The 20142-nt window shown below is 34.9% G+C and overlaps 2 protein-coding genes and 1 long non-coding RNA gene across 3 annotated transcripts; all 3 read left to right on the top strand.

Moving 5' to 3' along the window:
- Positions 1-3548: 3548 nt before the first annotated feature.
- On the top strand, positions 3549-4808 carry LOC107852743 (F-box protein At3g07870-like). The gene has a single exon (XM_016697783.2). It carries the CDS (start codon positions 3549-3551, stop codon positions 4806-4808), a length of 1260 nt encoding a protein of 419 aa, XP_016553269.2.
- A 3396-nt stretch (positions 4809-8204) lies between these two features.
- LOC107852744 (F-box protein At3g07870-like) lies at positions 8205-9407 on the top strand. Its single transcript, XM_016697784.2, has one exon. It carries the CDS (start codon positions 8205-8207, stop codon positions 9405-9407), a length of 1203 nt encoding a protein of 400 aa, XP_016553270.2.
- A 5077-nt stretch (positions 9408-14484) lies between these two features.
- Positions 14485-19730, top strand: LOC107852758. The gene is made up of 3 exons (XR_001669552.2): positions 14485-14786; positions 18879-18996; positions 19106-19730. It is a non-coding gene; the product is annotated as an uncharacterized LOC107852758 (long non-coding RNA).
- Positions 19731-20142: the final 412 nt, after the last annotated feature.

Here is a 20142-nt window from a genome sequence, read left to right as displayed (position 1 = left end):
ATTACAGTATCATATTCCTATCAAAAGCTAAGCAGAATGCTTTTTAAAAGACAGTCAAAACACTATTGAACTCGATTTTAAACGGCTAAAGAAGTGCAAAGTTTAGTGGCACCTGATGTTCAAATCCTGAGTGATAGCATATCCTCTTAACCTGGATAATCCAGCGATTAGCTGGCCGTGTTAGGTACATTACGCCAGTAATGGATGCAAAATACTATTTCAGTTTGTACATTATACGCAGTTAAAGCTCACAAATAGTTCCATCATTAAAGTTAAAACTGTATATAAAGTTCTCAACCCTTGTGAACATGACATCAGAATCATCACAAATTGTTCATACAGCTAAGTTTCATTATTGTTACTTTATATTACTGTGTTTTGAATACAAGTCCAAAAGCTCATTTGTTAGCCATGAAAATGGTCATAAAGCCTTTCCTTTTTAGCCACAAAAAAGGATTTTCTTCATAAAGCTTTTCTTTATCAGCCACAAAAAGGATTTTCTTCATAAAGTCTCCCTTTCTTAGATTCCAATCTCCTTAAAAGTGAAGTAATCTTACTTCTTCTACCTAGTTCTTTTGTATTAGAGTTTGCTTGCGCGCTCCATTAACTAATTGACTCATACCAATTATACTTGGTGAGATTCGAATCCGAGATCTCAAGATAGTTTACTCTTCTTCTTTTTTTTTTTATCTAAATTGGGAGCGGGGGAGGGGATTACAAGGTGGGAATTCAAACACTCACCAACAAGGTGAAAGTTCATGCAGCCAACCAACTGAGCTACTAAGATTCCACTATGTAGTTTACTCTCACGTCACAACTATTAAGGTGTTTTGTCATCAAATTATGTACTTTACCGCATTTCAGTTACTTTACTCAATAACTATGTCTCGATCTCAAACTAATTAGGTCTATTCCATTCCAGGGGTTAGTCATATTTAGACAATTTTTATACTTATCCTTGCAATTTCCCTCCATCATCCAAAAAAGGAAAAAGAAAAGATCCAAATAACATATTTCCTTTTTTAGTACAGCTTTAGCTCCCGGATATAAAAATAAAATCAACTAAAAAACACAATTTAACAACAATAACATTAGTCCCACAGTGCAGTCAGTAGCGGAGCCAAAATTTTCACTAAGGAAATTCAAAATTCGAAGAAGCCGTAGGGTTTTCAGCATCAACAACAAAGACATAAAAGCAATTTTAATTATGTATAAACTATATAATTTTACGTCGAAGTACGTGACCCTGTCTCTTAGTGGGGTTGGGGGTTGGGGGTCTGAGGAGGATATGATGTACCCGACTTTACCCCTACGTTTGTGGGTAGAGAGGATTTTTTACAATAGACCTTCAACTCAAAAGAAATAATATTCGAAGCAGTATTGCAAGAAAAGTACAACAACAAAGTAGCAATATACAAAACAAATGAAGCAACCATTATAATACACATAAAAGAACAAGAAATTATGTGATTCTACATAGTAATACCAAAAAAGGAACACAATTTAAGACCAAGTAAAATAAAATGTAGGCAACTTAAGAAAACTGGATATATATATTGAAGAAGAAAACTACAAGTAGAAGGAATCCAAGTGAGCCTTTTTAACCTAGTTTTGTTCCAAAAAGCAGGTATGGATGTAAATAATGTGGCAGATATGAAAATATTTTCTAGAAAGCAACTTTACATCAAGCTGAGAGGGCAATTTCCAAAAGTGCACTGGAGGGAGCTTGTATGTAATAATATGGGGCTACCAAGGTGGATTTTCATACTAAGACTTGCTATTCTAGGCAGGTTACCAACGAGAGACAGGTTGTTTAAATGGGGTGTTGTGACTAATCAATCTTCCCATATTAGTTGGGGCATAGATTGGTGGTTTGCTTTTCCTCTTGAGCTAGCTTTTGAGTATGAGTTAGGTCCAAGATTCATTTGTAACATGGTATCAGAGTCAGATCCATTCCTCTTTTGGGCTTCCGGTCTACGCACCAGTGCCAGTTAGATCTAGGCGTGAAGGGGTGTTAGAGTGGGTAAAAGTCCCACATTAGTTGGAGAATGAACTAGTGGTTTGCTTATATGGATTTGAGTAATCCTCCCCTCACGAGCTAGCTTTTGAGGTTGAGTTAGGCCAGTATCTATTTCTTGTCATGATATCAGAGCCAGGTCCATCTTCGTTTTGGGCTTTCGGTCCACGCGCCAGTGCCAATTGGGCCTGGGCGTGAGGAGGTGTTAGAGTGGGTAAAAGTCCCACATTAATTGGGGAATTGACTGATGGTTTGCTTTTGAAGTTGAGTTAGGCCCGAGGTTCATTCTTGACATCCATAACACATTTGTTTTTTTACATGTGGCGTCTCTACTACAATATGTAAAAAATTGTCATGGATTGGTATTGTACGGGACCCTAAAGAATGGAATGAGGAGATATCTTGGGTTGTTACATATCTACTTGCCGCTACTGTTTATCACGTCTGGAGGGAGAGAAATTCTAGAGTTTTCCAGAATAAGAGGCTCTCATCTATGCAGATAATATGACAAATTATACAAGAGGTGCATGTAAAGGCTACTATGAAGCATAAGATTACCCACTGGTTACAAGACTACAACTATTATCTTGCTTAGTTTGACTAGTTTGCTGTTGTTACCTTTTATGTTTACTTGGATTCATGCTTTGATGGTTGTGGGGATGTTATGTCTATCAACCATCTTTTAACACCATAAAACGTCCACTTTGATAATAAAATAATTTTTTGTGTTTGTTATACTGTTAGTTTGTTTTGCGTACCATACTAATTTATATGCACTTATCTTTTGTGTTGGTTATACTTTGTTTTGCGTACCATACTAATTTATATGCACTTATCTTTTGTGTTGGTTATACTGTTATCGGTCCTAAGCTGGGGTTGTATCAGAAACAGCCTCTCTACTTCTACGAAGTTAATGGTATGGTCTGCGTACACTTTACCCTCCCCAAACTCCACTAAGTGCGAATACACTGGGTATGTTGTTGTTGTAAAAAAAAAACTAAAAATTACATGAATACACAACTTATGTTTCCAATATTACAAAAAATCCCAACTCTCTAAATATATCACAAAAATTCCAACATATACACAGAATGTTATGCATATGTGTTATGTATATTAATAAGGAGAGAGAGTAAAGTAATTAAAAAGTAAAAAAGAGTGCAATTACTTCGAAAAGGGTTGGTATTTATGTTATTTATATATAAAACAAATGTATTGGGCCACAATATCATAGCCCAAGATTCCATTTTCTGCTCAAAATAGCAAGATATATGTTTTGGTGCCTCAGCCAAGAATATCAAGAAAAATAAAAAAAGCTACAAGTAGTTGGTCTAAATATGACCAACTACTGTTATATTTTATTTTTAAAAAAAGCTAAGGATGCCTAATTTTGATCAAATGTTACCTTTTTCCGAAAATTCCTCATACTCTTCCTTTGACTATGTCATTTATACTGTCTAAGCTGAAATCACCTCTCCAAAACCCTCTAAACTAGCCAGAATTGAGTGAAGAAAGTGTAGTGATAGCCAAAATGAATGGCAAGAAGCATGAACCAAAGAAAAACATTTTCTATGGCCTGATGCACTTCTTCAAATCTGATAACAAACAGAAGAACAACATCTCTGAACATGTTCAACATTTCACAATTATGCACTTTCCAAGGGTGATAATGTTGGAAATACTTTCAAGATTACCAATCAAGTCCATTTTCCAATGTAAGATTGTTTGCAAATTATGGTATCATCTTTTAACTTCCGACCCTTTATTTGTTAAAATGAATCAAACAAGATCCCATAATATTCCATGCATTTTGCTGTCGAATGGTGATTACTCCATCTCTTCGATTCTTGAACTTAAAGCAGGTTATGATTATTATTCTTGTCGCCGTAATAGACCCATTGTGTTGAGTCATAAGTTTCACCTCCCTCCAGGGGAATTACCATTGCGCGTAGTAAGTTCATGTAATGGGTTGCTTTGTTTGGTGAGTGGTCGCATTCGCTATGAAAACCATTCGATTTACATTAACAACCCTCTTTTGGGAGAGTGTTTCAAACTTAGATTGCCCGAATGGAAGAAAAGTCTTTGTCCTCTTACTTATCGATTTCGCTTTAGTGAATCCTCTGAGCAATATAAAGTGTTGAGATTTGCAGTTATGTTTGGGGGTATTCGTGATGTAGTAGAACTGGAGATTCTTACTCTTGGCGTTGATGAGAAATGGAGATATGTGGGCATAGTTCCCCGTCCTGTATGGTTTTTTTATGAAAAGATTTATGTCAATGGTGCTATTCATTGGATGGATTGTGAAAATCCTTCAAGTGTTGTCCGCATTAACTCATTTAATATTGCGACAGAAGAAGCGAAGACCTTGCCAGCTCCACCTGGTTTGGAAAATTCAACCTCCAGTTGGACGCTAGCAGAGTTGGGGAATTGTCTCTGTTTGATTGACATTATCGCTTTTGATCCTTTTGATATATGGTGGATGAAAGAGTATGGAATTGCTGAATCTTGGATTAAAGATCGCATTCATGGGAATGGTATTCCTGCTGCTATCCGTTGTGTTACATTAGCACCATTCATAATTTGGAAAGATGGGGAAATGTTGATGCAAACCGATAGTGATAGCATACGACTAGTTTCTTACAGTCGAAAAGAGAATAAGTACAGAAGGGTCAAGGTTTACGGTAATGGCAGTGCACGTAGTATATGTATTCCAACCTATTACTCGCTCAAGACCGTCATGGGGGACAACTTTCAAGTCTCATATGTTTATCCGAAGATTGAGATAGCTTAGATATTTAGTTCGTTTTTCCTCCAATAGATTATATTTTCCTTTCACGTGTCCAGCATAAATATACAGACATGTTACCTTCTCCAAAAGAAAAAGAAAAAGAAACAACTCTGCCTATGCAAGTATACATTATCCTTTTTGAACATTCCTAAGTTATTTGCATTGCAATGTCTACAAAGCTGCCTTTCATTTATTAATTTCATTCTGCACTTGTCTTTATAGAACGGACTTTCCAGACCCCACTTTGTGGGAATATACTGGGTATGTTGTTGTTGTTGTTGTTGCTGCTTTATAGAAAGAACTAGAAGAAACATTAGCGTATCAATCAAGAAAAGTTTCTTCAAAGAAGTGCATTTTGATTGAAAAAGGTACTTGTTTGGGGTGAACAGGAAGTGAGCTTTTTGGTAAAGTTTATAGGGCGAGTGATGTTCCCGTTGGGTAGTTCTTGACTTAGTTGATGGTTTTCTTGAACAACAGACTTATAGCCAAGCTATCCATTTCCGTAAAACCTAGTAATCTTCGAATCATGATCAAGTAATTTATATTTTCATTTGAGTACAAATCCACCTGGTTTAGCTTGACACTATGCCCTATTTTATTCTTGCCTTGTTTTTGCGTCCAACTTGGATTTCTATGGCTGGCTAGCTTTACTGGCTTTAATAGCTAGCAACTTTCCTTTATGATCAAATCGACATTGGATGAGGCCATTAGGTCAAATGTCTTTAAGATGCTGGTGTTGCTTGAATCCAGGTAAGGAAACAATGTCCCCCAACTGTTTTCTGCAGGCTCCAATTGCTAACAAGCTTTGGTAATTTTTCTGTTCTTTTGCATGCCTTAATACTGCCGGACTGCAACTGCGACAAGTCATTGTTACTTCAAAACTAGGGGTGGCAAGATCAACCTAAACCCGCCCGGTGTTTCTATGGGTTAGGACATGAATTGTTTGTTGAGTTGAACCTAAAATGACCCATCAATCAATTTGGTGAAAATGGGTCAAAGTAGTATTGAGCTCATCAATCAGTTCATAGATTGGGGAATCGTCTCTGGTTCAGCTCCACCTACTCTATAGATTAACAGCTTAGTTCTTTTGATTTTGTTCAAGATGAAAGAAGTTGAATTCTCTACACCTACCGTATAAAAGGAATATGATTACTAACTTGACGGAGCCAGAATTTTCATTGAGTGACTTCAAAAGTAAATACAAACACTAGTCAAAGTGGGTTCAGCATTACTATATATACATAAAAAATAGTACAATTTTCGTTAAGATTAACCGCTAAATCCAAAGTGGCTCCACCACACCACTGGTCCTGATTATCAGTTTGGTCTTTTCTTTGTTGACCATAAAAACAAATGCAATTTGAAGTTTTTCAACTATTTTCTTCGGCAATAACATGAGAATCAATGATACCAGTTAACTAAAAGAAATAAAGGAAAACAAAAAGGAAGATGATAATGGATGAAAGAAAACAATTTGAATCAAAATCAACTAAAATCAAAATAAGAAGAAAACATAAAGTATGAATGCAAAAAAACTACGTGAACCAATATAAGAGAAAAGAAAAAGTCGTATGTTTGTTATAAAAGATGAACACAAAATACTACTTAAATAAAAGAGCAAATACATCAAAACCCCTTCAAACTTGTTGCCAAAATTTACTTTAAATTCTAAACTAATCGGATAATTATTTATCCCTTAACAACTTTCAGGAGAATTAATTTCCCTTTTACGGCTGATGTGAAAAAAAAAAAAAACGAGTGAATTTTTTTTTTTAAATGGCCCAATTTATATATATTTAAATTAAAAAAGAAAATAAGAAACCCAACATCATCTTCTTTCTAGCACCCACTTCCCCACCTCCACCCCGTTTCTTCATCTACTTCGAACCCCCACCCTTTTCTTTGTGTATTGGTGTGTTTCTTTCTTAGCACTTTTACTTGTGGAAGATTGATTTTTGAATTTGAATTCATTGAGGTCTTTAATGGTGGTGTTTCTTTGGTTGTTTTATTCTTTGGCAAAGAAGAGCTGATTTTGGACAAATCTGGAGAGAATTTTTTAATTGTAGAGAAAGTGATTTTGGTTGAATTTGAGTATTTGGTGGAAGTAGAATTGAGCTTTTTTAATTGGGATTTTAGTGCAAATTTCTCTTCTAGGATGGGCTTGATGAGCTTGATTTTGATTTTGGTTGAACTAAAAACTGAATCAGACAAAGAAAATTTCGTTTTTGGAAGCTTGATTTGATTCTGGATTGTACCAAAATCAGAGGAAGAAGAAGAAATCTTAGTTAATTTGGTTTGATTCTTCGAAGAGCTTGTGAATTTGATGGGCTTAGTTTAATTCTTGGAATTAGAAAGTGAATTTATTTTGAATTTTTTCTTGATTGATTGCAGAGGATCATCATCATGGTTGAAATGGGCTTTTCTTGATTGGATTAGAAAAATCATCATCTTTAGTGGTTGAAATTAATTTCTTCTTGACTAGTTTAGGAAAATCATCATCAATATCTAGCTCCAACATTCTTCTTCTAATTCTTATTGATAAAAACATTAAATTGATATTTTTATGATTGTTCTCTTGGTAGTGTTAATAGTGAAAATGAAAAAAAATTGAAGAAAAAGACATTTTCGTAGCAATGGTGGGGGATGGAAGGGGAGAAAAAGTGGTGGATGGGGGACTACTATCTCTGTTGAAGAAGAAAAAGGCATTGAGGTGGGGTGGGGGTTGTGAAGAAGAAGAATGAAGGAGGTCTATTTTATTTATATAAAATAATATATATATATATATATATATATATATATATATATATATAAATACAAATAAATACTATATATCTTTTTTTTTCTTTTTTTAAAAATAAATATATAAAAAGTATGTGTGTGGGATTATTTTTTTTAAAAAATAATTATAATTTCTTACGTGGCAATGACGTGGCGCTGATTTGGCGATGATATGACGCTTGTGTAGTGCACTCTCCGTTGTGAGAGTGGGATTTCAATTTTGAGGTTGAAATTAAATAATTATAAGTTAAGTTAAAGTGTTAAAGTAAATTTTGACTATAAATTCGGGGGGAAATGATGTATTTTCTCTAAATAAAATTATAAAATTTTTTTATATAAAACCAAGTTCTAAATTCTTTTTTTTATGCCAGGAGCCAATCATAAATACTGCCACCTAAAGTGTCCCACTTATATTTTGACAAAACCGATTCGTTTTTGGGTAAAAGTCTAGTTAATTTAGGAGTGTATTTAATATTAGGATTTCTTATGAAAAATAGTTTGTTCTTCCTCCCAAATATTAATTCATAAAAACACACTGACATCTTTTGTTTCATTCTAAAAACATAATTAATAAATTTAGTTTAATAAAGCAAACCAAACCAGAGTGTCCTGGGAACAGCAATGGGTGCCAAGAAAAGTAAACCCATAATCTCTAAGCCTCTTCATGTTCCAATTAGTGTATCTAATCCACCTTTGGATCTTCCAATGGTGATCATGTTGGAAATTTTCTCAAGATTGACAATTAAGACCATTTTCCGATGTAAGACTGTTTGCAAACGCTGGTATCGTCTTTTAGCTTCCGATCCTTTATTTCTTAACATGTATCACACAAGATCTCCTAACTTTCCTTGCATTTTATTCAAGGATCGTCATGCCAACCCTTCGATTCTTGAACTCAAAGCAGATTATGATCATTGTTCTAATCATGAAAGACCCATTGTGTTGAGTCCTAAATTTCACCTCCCTCCACTGAAATCGAAAATTTATATAATCGGTTCATGTAATGGGTTCATTTGTTTCTTGGACGGTGAAGTGCATGATGAAAATCGTTCGGTTTACATTAACAATCCTCTTTTGGGTGAGTACTTCAAACTTAAATTGCCTAAATTGGAGAGACGTATCGTTCGATATGTTGCTTATGGATTTTGCTTTAGTGAAGCCTTTGGACAGTATAAAGTATTGAGATTAGTAGTTACGGCGGAATTAGCAGAATTAGAGGTTTATACTCTTGGAGTTGATAAGATATGGAGAAATGTGGGCCAAGTTCTCTGTCCAAAACCTCAATGTGAATCATTTGGTAATGTTAATGTCAATGGTGTTATTCATTGGCTTGGAAAATGTACCAGAATTTACTCATTTGATATTGGCACAGAAGAGAAGAAGCCCCTGCCAGCTCCACCTGGTTTGGAAGTTTCATACTGGGATTTGACGCTAGCAGAGTTGGGAAATTATCTCTGTTTGACCGACAATAGCTCTTCTGAGCATCTTGATATATGGTGGATGAAAGAGTATGGCATAGCTGAATCTTGGACTAAAAATTGCATTTTGAAGTATAGTATTCAACCAGATATCCTTAAGGATAGGTTTATACCAATCATGATTTGGAAAGATGGAGAAATCTTGATGCGAAGAGATGGTGGCCCACAACTAGTTTCTTATAACCCAAAAGAAAACAAGTTTAGGAAGGTCAAAGTGTACGGTGGATTTGCAGCTACTAGATACAACCCAAGCTTTTACTCACTCAAGACTATCATCGGGGAAAGTTTTCAAGTCTCTAATGCTTATTCGGGGAAAGTTTTCAAGTCTCTAATGCTTATCCGATGACTGAGATAGCTTAGATATTTAATTTGTCTTACTTCCTTCTGGATATCATGTTTTGCTTCCATCTTTCTAGAGTAATTTAGCTTAAGACCTTACAACTTTTACTGTTTTAAGATTTACTTTGAGTTCTGGTAGTATAACTCCGCACCTAAGTTATTTGCATCGTAAAGTCTCCAAAGCTGCATTCCTTTTGTTCATTTCATTCAGCCCTTTTCTGAATTGAACGAACTACAAAGGAACAAAATGTCGTGCTATCAGTTAGGTCGGCCTTGTTTGGGCTAAACGGTACAACATAACTCTTTTGATCTTCTTCAAGATAAGAGAACTTGAATTCATTGCGCCTCTCTTATTATAAGCTGGCTTCTATATTAAAGGATAGGGTTTGAATTCTGTAATCTCTACACGACTGATACTCATTTCTTGCTATGAAATGCTTATTGGAGTTAGTTACCTTTGGGTTTCCTGTCAAGTTTCGAACATTTTGGTTGCTGGTGTTTTAAAGAAGCAGCAGGATGAGAGGTGATAGTCGTTTCGTGCTATGAGATGCTTATTCAATGTCTTTTACTCTCTTGAAGCATTATATCTGGTGGTATCCACAGTCAGTTAAAACTTTTACGAGTTTCTGATCATGCATACTATGAATTTCCTATATTCCATATTTTCTATTTTATGCTATGCTGTGGTACAATCTCTCATAGCTTCATCCTTTGTAATGTATAATGAACTTTATGATCTATCTTAATATCTCTTCCTTTTGGTTGGTGTTCTTTATTCAGCCTCCTTGATCGAATTTAGATACACGTATTTATATTCCACATTTTTATGCTTCATATGCATCGACCAAACACTATATTATCTTATGTGAATTTACGTTGGGATTAATTATTTTTAATCTCAAACCAAACAACCCTGAAGTGGTGAAGGATACTGGTTTATTCAAACTGAATGGCCTTGAATTGGGATATGTGCGCAATTGTACTTGCACAATTTGTCCAACCTGAGCTATTATGCCTTCAATTCAAAATGCAATCCAAATTCTCAGGTGTTCATCAGAAGACAGGTATTTTTGTCAAATGAGATACGCGTTTTATTCACGTGCGAAGCGCATACCCTAAACTAGTATAAGAAATATTATGTCACACAACAAACTAAGGCCGTACCAAATACATAATCAATCAATAAGAACTAATTAGGACCATAAAACAGAACAGCTGTACTCTTCAATATCAATTTAAAAACTAACAATAATTATACGATAGCATTTAAAAAGTAACAATAAACGATAGAAGGCTATGTACGTGACTATAGATACGAACAATCTCGTTTGGTCCTGCAGCCTCCATAATTTCAATTTCTCTCCAACAATTCTGCAGAAGCTTTTTGTTGTTCCTCCTTCAGGTTTATGGTGTAAAAGTTATTTTCCAGTGAATGTGCAAGGAATTTCGAACGACATATCGAGTGGATTTCTACGAAAGATGGTTCCGACACAAGAGAACCATAAAATTTAGAAGGACACTTGAAACGCATTAAAGACTTGATAGGAAGACGAGAAAATATATCATAGACAATATCTCTTTTTTTCTTCTCCATAGGAAAACCGTTTGCTGCTGTAACGTAGGGTTAACTGCCAACGCCCATAGGGTTTTTATTCATACACTAGGTCTAGGATATTTGTTTTATTTAGTTATTATACCTTAATTTTAATTATAAAATAAGTAGACATATTATACAAAACCTCCCCAATAATAATGATTTGTTTCTCCTAATTCATATTGGAATAGGTTTTGTAATCCTATTTTAATTTGATTTTCTATTGTTATAAATAGGGTACTTAGTCACATATGTTAATTCCACTATTTCAAATCTAAAAAATTGTTACTGAAATTTGGCAAAATGGAACCCAACTTTCTTCATGTGGACAAGACTTGAAAACCTCTGTGAGAGTCATTTGATAATGTTAATGTCAATGGTGTTGTACCAGCATTTACACATTTAATATTGGGACAGAAGAGGTGAAGCCCGTGCTAACTCCAACTGGTTTGGAAATTCCATCCTGGTATTTGACGCTCGTAGAGTTGGGGAATTGTCTGTGTTTGTCTGATAATAGCCATAATCAATATGTTGATATATGGTGGATGAAAGAGTATGGAGTAGCTGAATCTTGGACTAAATATCGCATTTTGAAGGATAGTATTCAACTAGATATCCGTAATGACAGATTTATACCAATCATGACATGGGAAAATGGTGAAATCTTGAGCAAAGAGATGGTGGCACACACGTAGTTTCTTGCAACCTAAAAGAAAACAAGTTTAGGAAGGTCAAAAAAGTGTACGGTGGATTTGCAGCTACTAGATACAACCCAAGCTTTTACTCACTCAAGACTATCATCAGAAATATTTATGTTTTGCTGGCGTAATTTAGCTTAATACCGACCAACTTTTACTGTTTTATCATCTATGTTGGATCTGTATGCTCGTATCGTATCAATAGAACGAAGGAACAAAATATTGGCCTATCAGTTTTACTTTGAAGAAGTGATTATTTATGTAAAAAGTTACTTTGGAAGTTCTGTTTGGGGTAAATGTGACAGGTTCATTAGGGCAACTTATTTTTTCTCTACTCTCCTAAATCCTAATCTTTTTGGTTGTTCTTTCCTCATTTGGACTATAGTCAACCAACCCATTTTTCTTGCTACCTAGTAATCTCCAGTTTGTTTCTTGGCTTGCAATTGAATAACACTTCAGTTTCTCAGAGCAGTTCTTACTGGCACTACTTTTTCCTTACCAAATTGAGCAATGTTGTGCTAGCATTACTAAAAAAAAAAAACAGTTTTTCTGACCACAAAAAACCGACCACATGTAGTCGGTTTTTATTTTTTTTAAAAAAATATTATTAAAAAAAACGAACACATGTGGTCGGTTTTATATTTTAAAATTCCAAAATAATATTTTCAATAATTTTTATGTTAGTTATTATTCATTTTAAAAATAATAATAATAATAATAAATAAAAAACCGATCACTTGTGATCGGTTTTTTAATTAAAAATAAACTAAAAGAAAATAAATTTATAAACCCGATCACTTGTGGTCGGTTTTATTTAAAAAATATATTTACTTAAAAAAAACATAAAAAGTAAAATAATTTCAAAAAACCGACCACTTGTCGTCGGTTTAATTAAAAAAATACAATTAAAAAGTAATTTTAAAAGCGACCACAAGTGATCGATTTGGGAATTTAAAATAAAATAATAAGATAATAAAGATATCAAAACAATACAATTAAACCTAATCTTTACGCAAGAAATTCTTCAAAGCCAACCGATATTCATCTACGACCTATAAACTACAACAAAACAATACAATAGTGATCACAAAACGTCGATTTTAATGAAAATAATTCTCGTCTAAGCGAAAACTTTAATCCTAAAGAATGACTTGAATGAAAATAAAGAAGATACATATATACACAAACGTTGAATTCTATTATCATGACCTCATTGATACACTACATTCAAAACGAAATTGAAAGTTATTAACATGTTCAAAAGTTACATTGTACACACTTCTCCTTTCATAAAAATTTAATTATAAACACACAAATTAAATATAAAAAAATAATCACACAAAGCAGGTTAGCCAGAAAAATACTTCAAACGATGAACTTAGATTGATATTATAAAAGAAACTCCAAAGTGCAAAAGATATAATGTAATTAAATTAAAAAAAAAAAAGAGTCTCACGCTATAAAAAAAGGATTCATAAATTAAAAATAAAATGACTTCTACTCCTATAATCTCACGTACAATAATTTTTATATTGTAGTAGCCTAGTAGGGAATTTTGTTCCAAAAATAATGATAGTTTTTCATAAAGAAAAAGAATTTTATTTTACCAAGATATTTACCAAAATCAAAAACCTATGTATAACATAAAAAGCAAACTTTTATGGTAGTTTTAGTTTTTCCAAGAAATATAGTACTGTAAAGCATAAAACCTACGGAGTATATTCTTTAATTTAATGTTCATCTCAATATTTATAAAAGTATTTTTTTGATAAAGTTTGATTTTAAGAGTATTTTTTTAGTTGAACAGTAGAAAGAAAAATATTCATTAATTTTTCTTCCATATATTTTAGGAATCTTATTTATTTTAGGAGGTTTAGTTAATATAATAAAAAATAATTAAATAATAAATTAAAGAATATAGTAAAAAGATAATTTTGTCTAAAGAATAGTCTTTTAACACTAAGGGACACTTTTATCATTTTGCCTATTATTGTAATAAGTCTATAAATAGAACATGTTAGGGTTTATTTCATTTGGTTGTTGAATATTGATGTAAGAACACTTGAGAGAAGACTCTCTAGGCCGAAAACTAGGGCATGACAAGCGTGGAAACACTTGTGAATATGTATTGTTTGAAAACGTTGGTGCTTGAGCGGTGGAATCCCTCTCGTGTCTTCGTAAGAGTGTGGTGTTGCTATTGTAAGTTCCAGGGGTCCTTAGATGGAATATGTCTATGGGTTCTTGGATCTTATTGTAGCATATGTCTCACTTTCTATCTTTACATTTCATGTTTTAGTTTGTGTTGTCTAGTGAACCATTGGTTCTTGTTGTTCTTGTAATCTTGTAACCGTTGATTCTTGTTATCATAGTGTTATTTCTTCCTACTATATTGTTGATTATCTCTTGTTGTTGTTGCTGTTTTTGGTGTCAAATAAACCTACATATCTTGTATTCATGATGATAAAATAACTAATTATATGATTTAATTTTTTTAAAAAAAGTTGATCACATGTGATCGTTTTTCGACAATAATTTTTTTTAAAACTAAATCGAACACTTATATTTTATTTTGTCAATAATTTTGTAAAAACCGACCACATGTAGTTTATTTTTAAAAAGATTTTCAGAAAACTGACCACATGTGGTCGGTAACTAAAAATATTTAAAATACCAATCACATGATTGGTATTTTTGATAATTTTTTAAATACCAACCATATGTAGTCAACTTTTTAGAAATTAATTAAAAAATATTTTATTAAATAAATTAAATCCTACCCGACCCAACCAAATAATGCAATTCCCAAATTGAAATCGCGACCGTTAACACACACACTGTCTTATGAACATACCCACACTAAATCCATCCACTGGCTCTTCTCTCTCTAATTTCCCCCAAATAAACAAAGCCCTAATTTTCTCTCTCTTAATCGTCCAATTTTCGGCATTTTCCATCAATTTTACCCTTCAATTTCACTATTGAATACGAAATTGGGGTGTTCTAATTGAAGGTAAAATCAGTTTTCGTTGGAATTATTCTAGCTGAAACTGAACCTAATTCTTCAGATTCACTGGTGTTTCTGTTCGTCTTCACGGTAATTCATTTTGCGAAGCTTTTCATTTGTGGGTTATTTTTCGTTTGCATAAACTGTACTTGTGTTACGGGGACTCAAGCTTTATGCTTTTTATTTTCCAGAAAGCTCGCATTTTGTTGTAGGTTTAATAGCAAATCTGTGTGAATGGACACTTGGGGATGAACGAGTAATGCTAATTTTGCTTGATTATGTTATTTGGTATAGGTTGTGCATTTTTGTATGTGTTAGTTTCGTCTTAGTGTCGCCGCCGAGCTTCCACCGCCGCCCAGGTACCAACCAAACAACCCCTTAGTGTTATCCCAACATGAACCAGTATGATTATGACTAGAATTCTGATTCTTGAATTCCCAAAAAACTGCAAGTAAAAGGAGCAAAAAGTAGTAGATATTTTTTCCAAGAACTCAACATTTTTCATCATTTCAATGGGTTCCTGCCTTTTCCACTCTATACACATTTTTAGCAACACCCATTTTATCAATTTCCATCACAATTTTGACACTTTGGTGTCTTTATCAGTGTTAGTGGCCTAGAATTTTCGTTCTTCTTTGTCAGTACACTCTCCTTAACAAGATTGTCAACATTCCATGTCTACTTCCTTGTTCTTGCAAGTAAATTAGGGTCTACTTTTCTTGATACTCTATTATAGTTTTAGTATTTTGGTGATTTTTGTATGGTGATTTTAAGCTAAGAATATGAGAAAATAAGGATGTTGATGTAGCTGAAACATATTTGTAAGACTTGGAATGTGGTTGGGAATGTGGAAATTGATTAAGATTTTCTTCTTCCAGTTGCCTAATGGGTTGCTTGGAATTTGATGTTTCTGTTTGACAGAATCCGAATTTGAAAAAAGGATTGCTTTGCTATTTTTTCGGTGACCACTTATCTCTTTCTCTTTAATTTAGGTCAAGCAAAGGTAGGTTGATTTCTCTCTATTTTCTTATAATGAAGTCTTTAAGTGTAGTTTAGTTTGGGATTGTTCGTTGTAGAAGGCTTTGAAAGTCATAGGAATTTTGTGATAATTATATGGTGTGAGAGGGACATGCGACGTCTCTACTTGTTTGCTTTGTTACACTTGTTCAATTGTTTGACTTATACTATAAATGAATATGTTACTTGAAAGTGATTAAGTGTAGTTACTGAATTTTTATTTTGAATTTTGTTGAAGCGTGGGTATTTGAAATGTGAACTTTTTATTTTGAATTTTGCTATGCTTGGTAATTTGTGAGGTGACTTAGTGACTTGAAATTGATTAAGTGTAGGTACTTGAAATGGAAATTTTTGTTTTGAATGTAGTTTAGTTTGGTAACTTGTGAGTTGACTTAGTCACTTGAAATTGATTAAGTGTAGGAACTTGAAATATGAATTTTTGTTTTGAATGTAGTTTAGTTTGGTAATTTGTGAGGTGACTTAGTGACTTGAAAATGTTGAAGTCTAGGTAGTTGAAAGGTGAATTTTTGTGTTGAATGTGGTTTAGTTTGGTAAATTGGGATGTAACTTAGTGACTTGAAAATGTTGAAGTCTAGGTAGTTGAAAGGTGAATTTTTGTGTTGATTGTAGTTTAGTTTGGTAAATTGGGACGTAACTTAGTGACTTGAAATTGATTAAATGTAGGTACTTGAAATGTGAATTTTTGTTTTTAATGTAGTTTAGTTTGGTAACTTGTGAGGTGACTTAGTCACTTGAAATTGATTAAGTGTAGGTACTTGAAAGGTGAATTTATCATTTTGAATGTAGTTTAGTTTGTTTGTTTGGGTTGACTTAGTGACTTGAAATGTGAACTTTTGTGACTTGAGCTAATTACTTGAATCTGATTGATTGTGTAGATGGAACCTGATTATAGCTTAATATATCAATGGAATAATGATAATAGAATGGGTCTTAGGGTGGAATTTGTTGAAGGTGTTAGACGATTTGTTGAACATGCTAAGACACTTGATGCTTGGTCACATTTTTGGGCTATTTGTTGTCCTTGTGTTAGATGTGATGGTTGACGGGATTGTTTAATGAAATCTTCAAGACGGCAAAGATGCCCGAGGCTTGGAGGTGGAGCACCATGATACCTCTCTATAAGAATAAGGGGGACATCCAGAGTTGCAACAACTATAGGGGGATTAAGTTATTGAGTCACTCTATGAAGATCTGGGAGAGAGTGGTCGAGGTGAGGCTGAGACGGATAGTGTCTATTTCAGAAAACCAGTTTGGATTTATGCCTGGCCGCTCGACGACGGAGGCAATTCACCTGGTACGGAGGTTGGTGGAACAGTATAGGGAGAGGAAGAAGGACCTGCACATGGTGTTTATCGACCTGGAGAAGGCCTATGACAAAGTCCCCAGGGAGGTGCTTTGGAGATGCTGGGAGGTGAGTGGAGTACCGCTGGCATATATCAGAGCAATCAAGGATATGTATGATGGAGCGAAAACTAAGGTGAGGACGGCGGGAGGGGACTCAGAGCATTTCACGGTCCGGACAGGGTTGCATCAGGGATCTACTCTTAGTCCCTTTTTGTTTGCAGTTGTGATGGATGTATTGACGCGGCATATTCAAGGGGAGGTGCCGTGGTGTATGCTTTTTGCAGACGATGTAGTTTTGATAGATGAGACTCGAGGGGGTGTGAGTGACAAATTAGAGGTGTGGAGGCAAACCCTTGAGTCTAAAGGGTTCAGGGTGAGCAGAAGCAAGACAGAGTATGTGGAATGCAAGTTTAATGACGTGAGGCGGGAGAATGAGGTAGTAGTGAAGCTGGAGTCACAGGAGGTAGGTAAGAGGGAGAGTTTCAAGTATCTCGGGTCCGTGATCCAGAGTAACGGTGAGATTGACGAGGATGTCTCGCACCGTATTGGGGCGGGATGGATGAAGTGGAAGCTCGCGTCGGGGGTGCTGTGTGATAAGAAGGTGCCACCTAAGCTTAAAGGCAAATTCTACAGGACGGTAGTCCGGCCGGCCATGTTGTATGGAGCGGAGTGTTGGCCAGTTAAGAACTCCCACATCCAAAAGATGAGGGTGGCAGAAATGCGGATGTTGCGCTGGATGTGTGGGCTGACTAGAGGGGATAGAGTTCGGAATGAGAACATCCGGGAGAAGGTTGGTGTGACACCAGTGGAGTGCAAGATGCGGGAAGCCCGATTGAGATGGTTCGGACACGTGAAGAGGAGGGGCGTGGATGCCCCGGTCCGTAGGTGTGAGAGGCTAGCGTTGGATGGTTTTAAGCGGGGTAGGGGTAGGCCGAAGAAGTACTGGGGTGAGGTGATTAGGCGAGACATAGAGCAGTTACAGCTCACCGAGGACATGACCCTAGATAGGAAGGTCTGGAGGACGCGAATCAGGGCAGTGGACTAGGGCCAGTCTGAGTCGCTAGTATAGCGAACTACTTGGTGGGGGTTTATTCCTGTTAGGAGTCCGTGTCCCATGTTTTATTATGAAGCTGTTCTTTCCTCTGTTTTATATTACTTATGGGTGCCGTATTTATGTTATGTAATCTTGTAACCTTGTGCTGTGCTTTACTATGTGTTTGTGTGGTACCGCGTGTCTCGAGCCGGGGGTCTATCGGAAACAGCCTTTCTACTTCTTCAGAGGTAGAGGTATGGACTGCGTACATCCTACCCCTCCCCAGACCCCACTAGGTGGGAATACACTGGGTTTGTTGTTGTTGTTGTTGTGTTAGATGTGATGGTACAAATCTTTTAAAAGATAAAGTTGTGAACGAACATCTTTATAGAATGGGGTTTCTCATGAGGATTTTTTAAGATTGCGTACTATTCATGGTGATGTTGAGCAAAATAATTTTGTTGTTGGTGAAAGTACTAGGTCTGCAGGGCATAATAACTATCAAGATATTAGGATGATAGAAATGGTGCATGATGCTTTTGGGATGCAACACGGGGGCGACTTTAGGAAAAATATTGAAGATGCTCCTAATAGAGAAGCAGGCCGTTTTTATGAACAACTGCATGCTGCTACTCATCCTTTGTTTGACGGATATTCGCATCTCGTTTGTCTGTTTCTGTTAGTAACTTTTAACTTTTACAGTTTTAATTGTCTGTTTCTATTTAAATTTTTAATTATTTGAAAATTAATAATTTTATCGTATGCAGGCAAAAAAAATGGGCAGGAAGGTAAGACGATGAGGTATTCGAGAAGACCCATGTAAGGAAGAAAAAAAATTCAACTGATGAAGATGTCTGGGTTGAATCTCGTGCAAAAGCTACCCATGTAAGAATCAAATTTTGTATTTATGAATCTTTTTTTCAAAGTTGATATTATTCAAGTACGAGTAGTTTAATATTTTTTACTATTAATTTTAACTTTACTTTAAATATAGGACAAATATATGCAGCTCGGTAATGAGTATCGTAGTACTCAGCCTCCTGAAAGTCCGGGTGACACAATACCTAAAGATGTAGAGGAGTTATGGAAAGAAACTGTGGGTCCTCCAGTTAGAGGCCAATACTATGGATACCACAGAAAATGTTTTAGCGAGAATATTAGGTCTTCGTTCGGCCCTACATTCTATCTCTCATCAGTTTATAGAGAAACCGTTGAATCACTAAAAAATGCTATTTTTAAACTCACTGAAGAGCTTGCTGCATATAGAAAGAGGGCGAAGCAGAAGGAGGAAGCAACATCACAAATCAGGATGCTGCAACAATAGTTCAACTTTTTTATTTGATCTGCAGGGATTTCCTCCTTGCCTTGGTGATGCAGTTTGGGCTGCAAAAGGTTTAGGCCCACTGGATAATATCAGCACAGATGAGGAATCAGATCTTGTGTGTGCGGCTGAGGATGCGGATGACGAAGAGGATGATGAGTGGTAGTTTTTAGACTTTTGTATGTGTTGAAGTTTGGGTTTGGAAATGAGTTGTAGTTTTTACACTTTTGTATGTTTTTAGACTTGTATTATAAGCTGGCTGTAAGATGTTATCTTTTTAAAAAAATTATTAGACAAATCGCTCGCATGTGGTTGATTTTCTGGAAAATTTTACAAAAATCGTTCATGTGGTCGGTTTATTAAATAGATTTCCAGAAAATCGACGAAAAATTTTACAATGTGGTCGGTTTTTTAAAAAAAAATTCAGAAAATCGATCACACGTAGGAGTGGGCATGATATGGTATATATCGAATTACCATATCGAATCGAAATTTTTAATACCGTGGTTTTTGGTATTATGGTATTTAGTATGGTATGTGGTATACCTTTTAAAATTTTTTGGTATATGGTATGGTATACGGTATTTACAAATGATATATCGAAATATCGAATATCATATCGAAGTATATAGAGTTATATATATATAAATGCTTTTTATATACACACAAAAAAAAAAATACTTAGTATTAGTATAAAAATGTTTAGACTT

The sequence above is a fragment of the Capsicum annuum genome, chromosome 11 (genome assembly GCF_002878395.1).
Source record: "Capsicum annuum cultivar UCD-10X-F1 chromosome 11, UCD10Xv1.1, whole genome shotgun sequence".
Taxonomy (NCBI): Eukaryota; Viridiplantae; Streptophyta; class Magnoliopsida; order Solanales; family Solanaceae; genus Capsicum; species Capsicum annuum.
This window is presented reverse-complemented; position numbering and strand designations above follow the sequence as displayed.